Source organism: Neodiprion lecontei, chromosome 2 (assembly GCF_021901455.1).
Source record: "Neodiprion lecontei isolate iyNeoLeco1 chromosome 2, iyNeoLeco1.1, whole genome shotgun sequence".
Classification (NCBI taxonomy): domain Eukaryota; kingdom Metazoa; phylum Arthropoda; class Insecta; order Hymenoptera; family Diprionidae; genus Neodiprion; species Neodiprion lecontei.
In genome coordinates, this window is record NC_060261.1 from 40,418,305 (window position 1) to 40,427,725 (window position 9,421).

Sequence of the window (9,421 nt, forward strand, 5' to 3'; positions counted from 1 at the left end):
CTTGCGCCCTTTGAAATAGTCTCAGCCAAGAGCTTTTCGGATGAGAGAAACGGAGAAGCGATGTACCAAAAACCGCGAATCAGGGCTTCTTCTGGTTTTTGCTCGTGAGACGATGAATAATTTCCGTTGATTAAAATTGTCGCATGTATCGCCATGAGAGATTATGCAAGCTCTGAAGTTATGAATATTGCGAATATACAATAAGGAAATAATAATTTTATCCCGATTTAATACACCGAGTTATGTTATGTATTCTTTGATCCTCCTTCTCCATCTTTTAACTCTGAATACGTTTCCTACAAATATCATACACGTTGAGAATGTAAAGTAATTTTATGTTTTGTTTACGCAAGATTGTATAAATAAAGATGTTAGCCGATAATAACTGCTCTGTACCGTGATACTAGGTCAACAATTGAGAATAAAGAGCTGTTCTGTAAGGGTGAAAGAAAGTGAAAAAAGAAAAAGAAAAGAAAGACCACGGAGCGGTTGAGCGGTAATTTCGTTTTATTTTTTATGCGGTGTTTTTTTTTTCTTCCTCTTTTTATATACCTTTTTGTGTGTACCTGCGGCTTGTGTATACATTTGTGTAGCGAATACGCCGAGGGTGAAACAAGCGAGCGCGGAAACGGGGGTTCACGGAAACGAAGGAGGAAAAACAGGGGAAGAAACGAAAATAGTACTAATCAAATGAGAAAAACGTAATTAATGAGAGAGTAAAAAAAAGAAGACTGAGATACGTTGGCATTTAAACCGCAGATTGATTGTCGTTGGCTGAGAATGATAAACATTCCGACATTTCAAGTTCGAATTACCTTTGTATGTTATAATTTTACGCGACAAACGATAAATAAATAAAGTGAAAATCACACTTTCAAATCTCATGTATCAGCAGAATTTTTATTTCATGTAATAAACCGATGAACGAATTACAATTTATGGAATATAAGATTGCAATTAGCTGTGCAAACACAAAACAAAAAGGAAGAAATCAGACTGCAAATAACATTTCCAACCAGGATGTTGGAGATTTTTTGTTGATGTTATTTCTGAGCTTATTCCAATAGGAATGTATTAAAAATATTCAAACACCTTGAACATCAGGGTGTAATTAAGTATACGGTGTTTGTTTTCTTGTTTGAAAAAATTGTTTTCAACTCACATAACGGAGCAATTTTCCAGCTTGTCAAGTTTCCCATAACCGTAAAACAGTAGCCCTGATAGATAGTCGGTAGAGGGTTATAAATAACCCGACGAGATAATTACACGGAGCGTGGGTCCGCAATAAAATACTAAACAATGTTTGTTTTTTTTTTTTTGTATTTTTTCTTTTTCGTTACCAACGACTGTATTAATAATGTAGCGAACAGATTTACATCGGGGGTTTCGGGGCAAAAAATAGCTCTTCGCCGTGGACCGAGATGGATAGCAGTTTCCCCTCTTTCCACCCTCGATCCTCTCGTCCCAAATCCCTCTCACCCCATGGCTTACCCAGGGCTGCAAGGCGACTATACGACCGACCCACTATACGCCTAGTCGCTCGGCCGGCTATATACTCGGCCTGGAAACCAAAGACCCGTATTATATTGTAAGTCCATTAGGGTTTTTGTCATATCTTCCCGGTGCCTTTTTATTTCCCCGCTGGAAGAATGGAAGGAAGCAAGGAAACCCCAACGGGGAAACTCCATCGCCTTATTCGCACACCCCCGTGATACAGATGTCCGTGAAAACGGATGACGCATCCCTGCAAAATTACTCTCGTTAGTTTGGGCGAAACGCGCGAGAGAGGAAACGGAAGTTGACGCGGTTTCTTTTCCCTTCTTCGCACCCATCAATCTCACCATGAAATTTTGATATCGCCCATGTTCCAGGACTCTCCCTGGGCGGCGGCCTCTTCGTCCTGGCCTCCGCTCTCTCGGATGCCTCCCTCGAGCTGCCCCGGAAGTACAACGTCTTTCCCTCGACCTCCAGGTCGCAGTTCGACGAGAACGGTCTTCCGCAGTACCAGTACGGCTGGTGCCTCCAGCTTTCCGGCCTCGCCCTGATCCTCGCCGAAGTTGCCGCGCTGCTCACGGTGTCGGGTTACATGGCCCGTTTTCCCACCGTCGAGGACATGGTGAGTGGCCTCGCATTTTTTACGCACGAGAACGGACTGTGTCCGGCCTTTTCCGCCAAATCTGCAGATCGCAAATTGACGATGAACCGTTCGCCGGCCTAACTGCGTTAACCGCCGTGTTTCACGAATGTATCGATCATTATCGAGAGCGCTATCCGGTCGGTTAACAGCGCGCCATAATCCGTCTGGAAATTCGATTTCCCCATTTCGATCAGCCGGCACCAAGCCAGCCTCGACTAATCACCGGCTTAAATCGTTGGTCCGCATATGCAGTCGCGTTATAAAAACTCGAATGAGACAAAAAAGCCGGCTGCTTGAATCGTAGCTATCCAGGCTTTAAAAAATTTCACAAAACCCATATGCAGGGGGTGAAACGGCAGCGCGTGTAAACGATGCCGTGGTGCGACGTCACTGTTAAAAAACATTCAAACTTCCACTTCGTTCTCCAGGTGCGGGTCATGGTGCCGGGGGCCGAACGAAAGCTTCGGGAACAGCGAGGCCTCAGCTCCGAGTACCTCGTTAGAGCTCACCAAAAGTCTCCGGGACCACCGCAGAGTCGCGGATTTCACCAGGCAACAAAAGGTGAGCTCAAATTGCGACCTAGCCCCGCATACACGTATCACTTCGTCCGGACCAACTCGCCCTCTGTCCGGCAGAATCCTTTTCTCAAGATAAACAAGAAGAGAGGAGGACCGTGTACCCAGGTACCACACAGGTACCTACGTACACCGATGCATGATCCTTCTACGTCCTACGAGACGTGTGGTTGAATCGTATCGTCGTCCCGTTTCGTCTCTTCTTGTACTCCCTGAAACGTGTTTCCTCTCAAAATGCAATTCTAACGGAGTCGGGGTTGTGCCAATAGAAGGTGGATTCGTTTGATGGAGCTTGGTGAAAAGTTTGCGTACTTGACGATGTTCCGCTGATATTTGGTGAAAGGACTTCGTGAGAAGCTTATTCGCCAAGATGGATTTTTGATCTTTATTTAAACCGTTAGAAGGTGAAAACCGAACAAAGTCTGATTCATTGTGACAGCTTCATCGAACTTCGGATACCTATCGGCGATACTTTGGCACGAAAAGACCGATTAACGTGCTCACAGAAGTCCTAAATAGCGTTAGCTTTCGCGATTGACACAGCATAGGTAATCACCCGTCAATAAACAACATTCATTAGAGCTTTAAATCCTTTTACAGGCCCGCAACGTCTGCCGGAAGAGGGTACTTCACTGCTGTGCAAAACGGCCCCGGACATATGCGCGTCAAATCCGCAGGCGATAAGTTACGTGGACAAAACGGACCTGTCGAACATGTTGCCGGCGTACGGCGACAGCAACAAAGGCGTCGATCCGCGTTTCACGTTCGTCGACAAGCCAGAACAGAGCATAATCGACTCTCGACTGAGCGGATTCGCCGATAAAGAGAGTCTCATGGACTCGAGAATACTCTCGGGCTCGAGGCAGAACATGATCGCGTTTACCGACGGCAAGGATCACGCCGTCGGCGCCGAGCCAAGGTACACGGAATTTTCCGGCCGCGGTGAACAGAGCGTGGTCGATTCGAGACTCAGCGGTTTCGCCGACAAGGAAGGCCTCCTGGACTCGAGACTCGGCGGGTACGCGGAAAAGGGCGAGTCCCTCCTGGACACCTCCTTCGGGTTCGACACCCAGTACAACAGCCTGGCCGGACAGACGGTGCCCATAACACTGAAGCACCACCAGAACACGACGGTATCGGCGATCCAGTCGCAGTTCATATACCAGAACTTCGGGACCATCCACTCCGGCATCCTCGGGGTCTCGGAGCCGGGGACCAGCTCGAGTTCGAACTCGAGTCAGCGGAGCATGACGCTCCAGAACCCGAAGAGGAAGTCCCAGATCGCCCAGAACACGTTCAGCACCCTGGAGTGCGAGAAGCGGAAGCGTGGTCCCGGGGTGACCGGGAAGGGCGGCTACCACGCCGGAAGTGCCGTATGACCGCCGCCGCCTCCCTCGACGCCCAGGTAACTCCGCGAGGACGAAACGCCGCTCTAGCTTTTCCGTTTTCGAAGAGGGATCACGGAGGGCGGTTCGCCTCGGATCGAGAATTTGCGGATGACGGAGGGGGTCGAAGGTCGGAATTACTAGCGGCACGGCATTGCGCTCGACAATCGCTTACTTCGCTTGGTTGCGTGAGCAGGGATCGTTACGATCCGGCGATCCGCGCGCTGCGACACGTTGGAATTGCGACGATAGCTACTTCATCACCGAGGACGTATCGCTGTACGATTTGCGTCGTACCGGAGTAGGTACTCGTAAGAAGGTCGATTCTGTTCGACCCATGTGATAATTTGAGTATAACGAGTCGAAACACTCGCGGCTAGATACCTTGTGTAATTTACCTATTCGTATATTCAGTTTACGTCCGGCGGGTTTACGTTAAACATAGGTATATACTGTTTAAGGAATGGCTACAGGTTAAGTGTACATACGTTATAACATACTTGCATAGTTGTACGGCGTTCGGATTAAGGAGAGAAAAGATGAGGTAATAATCAAATCCTACTTACGGAGCATGGTGCAGGAAATGAATATAAGGGTAGTCGCTAACTCTCTAGAATTAAGATCGTAAGACCTATAGCGAGGCGAGAATAGATTAAAAAAAAAAAGAAGCTAAAAATATATAAATGAAAATTTACAGATAAATTCTAATAAAACGTAAATATAACCACAGATTTCGATTGTATAGATAAAAAGGTTCGAATTAAACTCGTATAAACGTACCCCAATATAAAATTGATTAATAATCATTAACTATATATATATATATATACATATACATACATGGAATATAATAAATAATAATAATAATAATAATATCAATCGATAGACACGAAAATATTCAATATATATATATATACATATACATTTCATGGGATGCAAATTTGGTTGAATATTTTCGAATCGGTTAAGGGAGTCAGCGGCCCGTGGAAATAACCGTTGTTGAATAACGATTAGCGATACATATATTTGTTCACTATAACCATCAACATATCAAATTGGGTGAAATGAATAAAAGAGTAATGCAATGATACCCGACTGATCAGAGGTCACTCGGGATCTGACACTATCACGGTTTCGTTTTGGATATTTCCTCTTCGTTTTCGATACTGTCTTTACATCCAAGGGGGGAAAACGTTCCGTATTTCACCCCAGGCCGAGCTCAACCCTCTCCCGAGCCGAGCTTCTTGCGGCTTTCACCACATGGCGACGGTGTAAAATTATCGGAGGGCAAGGTGTTACCGCACACACACACACAAATATATAAATATATACACATAAAATTAAACCATGTTCGTAGATAAATGTAATAAAATGTTTTTTTCTATAACAAAAGAAGCAAAGGTTTCATCTACGTGTGACAGCTTCAATTTTACTCCCCGTCAAGTCCTCCTTCATCCCTCGCCTCGTTAATTGTGGTACGAAGGCAGCAGCTGCGCGCTTCTCCAAACTATCAAAGCGCTAATTTAAACCCTACGGTTGGTAGGTAACCTCGAATCTGAACTTTGAAACGACGAAATGGAATCAATCGAGTGTGTTTGGTTTGTCCTTGATTACAAAGAGCTTGTAATGTTCGAAGTTGCCTTGGATCGATTCGTCGAATTGCTGAGCTTGCGGGAGCTAAATTCAAGATCAAAGTTCAACGGGAAAGAGAAGAACAATGAATTTCTTTTCTCGATAATAACGTGATGATTTATCTTTCTGTTCCAAAACGCGTTTCTGCTCTAACCGTAAACCGATTTTTTATACGATCGTAATTCAAAGGTCGAGAGTGAACCACTTTAGTGAAGTTTATTATTCGAAACCCTGTTTCTCGCACAAATTCACCCCTTTTTCAGTCGCGTATATTGCACCCGGATGAAAACGCCTCACTGAATATTTTCACAGCGAGTCGCATTTCTGTACTATTAAAAAAAAAAATCAACTCATTCCATCCCCAGCAGTGATATAACCGAACTTGTAATCCTCGTTCGAGAGATAAGAATGTATACATATTCCGCGGTACGGGGTGCATATTTTAACTCGCTTTTTTTTTTGCGGCAAGAATCTGTCGTATTTTGCCTCAAATTCGAACCAATTTCTTTTATCTCCCTTTTCCTGTTTTTCTCGTTTAATATGCATGAACATATAACCCGGTGCATACGTGACTGGGTTTCAGCTGACAGTTTCATACATATGGAGATGGGAAAAAGAAGTGTTGTAATTTAACGCAACAAGCCGAGCTGCAGAAATTTCTCCGGCGGCAAACGCATCCCGGTAAATCAATGCGGTCGGTTTTCGCTAAGCGCAGGCGCCGCTGTTAGTTCCTGAAGAAATTTCAGTCGGCAGCTCTACGCGCCCTGTTGAAATGGAAAACTATGCCCAAGATCTCATGCAAATCAGAATTTTCCTGAAACATCTTCGAAATTCGTAGTTTAAATTTCAATATGGCTCTGAAATAATAATATATCTGTTTTCACTTGAGTCTATAGAAGCTTGCTATCGAAACTAAAATAGAGGACACTGAAAATTAATATATAAGATCTATATACTGAACAGGTTTCGTCTGTTACGGCATTTCGTTCATCAAACAGCCAATTTAATCAATTTCATCAATGGCTCAAAGAAACATCCCTAAATGCTGTGAATAATCGAGAAAATTCAGAACGTTCGATCGAACGGCTGCAGCAACAATTTTAGCAAAGCAAACGAGAAAAGAAAAGGAAGCAAGAATAAACCGAATAGTTTATCCGATAAATAAACTTGGCGGAATTTTACGGTTCCGCGACTTTGTCGCAACAAATATGCGAAGAAATTTTTTTGTTTTTTTCTACCTCGCAGAAATAATCAACCTGTCGAACCGTGAATATGTAATACAGTGTTAAAACTCGACTCGACGAATAAATTTCTAGTTAATTAGTTTTTGTTCCACACCGCATCCGTCAAACACTGATGTAATAATTTATTTTTTCTGTATAAAATTTCTGGCGTCTGACTTATTTCCAGGCTCCTCTTCTTTACGACACTCGTTTCTAGCCGGTTGAACGGTTTTATCACCATCTCCATCCTGGATTTCTACGATTTCAAGGCCAATTACCAAGGAATATTCGCAGCCTTGCATTTCTATGTAAACGTCACAACTTAGATGAAAACTTGCGTGAATTCCGTGGTCACGTGTACTCCACGTAAGGAACTGTTATTCAAGTTGCATAGTTCAGAACTATTCCACTCGCGACTAGGAGCAATAAATCGCGAGCAAATATTTAGCGAAATGATTAGGATTGTCGCAGATATTCTAGGTAATCGTGAAAGGCCAGTCATAGATATAAGATAGAATAGAATCTCGCGTTCGACGTCACGAAACAAATTACGGCATTTAGAATACCGAACTTGTTATTCGGAACTGTTCAGTGGCTGTAACCCAGTAATAACGCTTTCCATAATTTCGGTTTCACAGTCATTTGCCGAAAATTTAAATAATCCGTTTGAAGGAGTACCGGGGATGTATTTGTAAATGACTATTTTAGCCATTTGTCTTCGATATTACGACATCGCGAAGCCAAGCTCGTGTTCCTGACCCGGTCCATCAATTACCGGTATCACTCAATCCTTCCGTCGGCGAGTCAACGCGGCGAGAGTTTCTTTTTCATGTTTTCTTTACAACGGTTTCGTGTTCGATACCCATGTCGCTACCAGAAGCCAATTTGTCGCACGCGGCCTGCGTAAATTTCGCTAGTCGGACCGAACAGGTTCTGAAAACATGCGTTCGGTACTCGAGGCGAGACGAGAATCGGGAATAATAAATACATTTTTGATTTTTGGTGGTCGACGTTTCCCCCCCAATTCGTTGATCATTGCTTGATTAGCGAATAACTGAGTTGACAAGCCGCGATAAGATTAGAGATAAGCCAAGAGAGACTCGCAAGCACCTCTGTCATTTTTACGCGAACTTCTTCACCCTGGGACTGATAAGTTGGGGTTATTTTTATCAGATCCGTCTGGCATCGTTTCGCTGACAGGGTTCGTTGCCCCGTGTCAAAGGAGGGCGGGACGTTTACATCCCTCCCGAATTTAAGCTAATACCACGAAATTAGTTTTACTCAGCGGAGGCAGTAAAGAAACATTGTTACAAGCACGCTGTTTTGCATACCTTATAAGCTCTAAATTTCAGCCCACAGACAACTCGAGTTTGCATTCCACGGGCAAATAACACGCTCCAAAATAAAATTTTCCGATGCATCGACAGATCCTATCCGTCATTCCCAGAATTCTTCGAACCGTGCTTGCATTTGAAGTTATTAGAAGGGTGTGAGCTTGTAAGAAATCGGAGGAAAATATCGGTGACTACAATTTTATAGGTACACCGTCCCAGAGAAATATCCAAAAGATTTTTCAACATTCGGGACTTTGCTCGGGAATTGGTATTTTCACGCCGTCAGTGAAAATGATTGACAGTTTTTGGAAGGATCGTTCCGCGTCATTTCCAGAGTCATTCACCGGGCATCAATTCGCACAATATTGATTTTCCACCGGGGTAACAAAGGGCGTCAACGTTGAGCCGTGGGTGAGATAAGCTCGTTGCAATCGTTTCTATAGGTATTGTAGTCACGCTGTTGTTCTTTCGACACCGAGGAATGCTTCTATTCGGACAATAAAAGGATGTCTACAGAGACGCGCGTCGCCTGATCATTCATCGCAAATATAACTACGCAAATAATGCCGGACAGAGCTGCGATACGGGTAGACGAGAATTTTCCGACCGGAGATTGAAAGCTATAATGCCGGGGAGTTTCCGACGAAGTGAAAATGCACAAGAGAAATCCTGCAGGATTCAAGCTTCTTCCCTTCGGAGTTTCCCGCTGGCATAAAAGAGCGAGATTGCGATCTTCGTAAACTGGACGAACGCATTTTCGTCATTTAATTTTTTGCCCTTTCTTTGGCTCCGGATGTGAAATGGGGATCAAGAAGAGCGGAAATATTTCAGAGGGGTTGGTTGTTCACGGTTGTTCCGCCATGTTGCACTCTTTCAACCTTTTGCCAATACGCAAGAAGAAAAACCGACGGCTCGCGTATCGATTTAACTAGATTTTTAGTTTGTTTTTTCTTCGTACCGCGGAGCTCAAGATGAGTGATCGGCCGCTGGGAGGACGCTCGTAAATTCGTCAACCGCGTTTTATCGGAATCCCATGAGTCCCACCTGGAGTCCCACGGGCATTTGAGGGGTCGAGAGGACCGAATAAACTCGACTTTTGCCGCAAGCTGTTTCCGTGGTTCGGGCAATAGGAACG

At 44.3% G+C, this 9,421-nt stretch overlaps 1 protein-coding gene across 7 annotated transcripts in view; it reads left to right on the forward strand.

Annotated features, from left to right (window-relative positions):
- Positions 1-4,810, forward strand: part of LOC107225550 — a 102,387-nt gene extending 97,577 nt beyond the window's left edge. For all 7 annotated transcript variants that reach the window (XM_046731619.1, XM_046731625.1, XM_046731620.1 and 4 more), the window contains 3 exons: positions 1,872-2,116; positions 2,566-2,698; positions 3,313-4,810. In XM_046731619.1, coding sequence (XP_046587575.1) covers positions 1,872-2,116; positions 2,566-2,698; positions 3,313-4,091 — 1,157 coding nt within the window. In that variant the 3' untranslated portion in view covers positions 4,092-4,810. The remainder of the gene's footprint in view (positions 1-1,871; positions 2,117-2,565; positions 2,699-3,312) is intronic.
- The last annotated feature ends 4,611 nt before the right edge of the window (positions 4,811-9,421 follow it).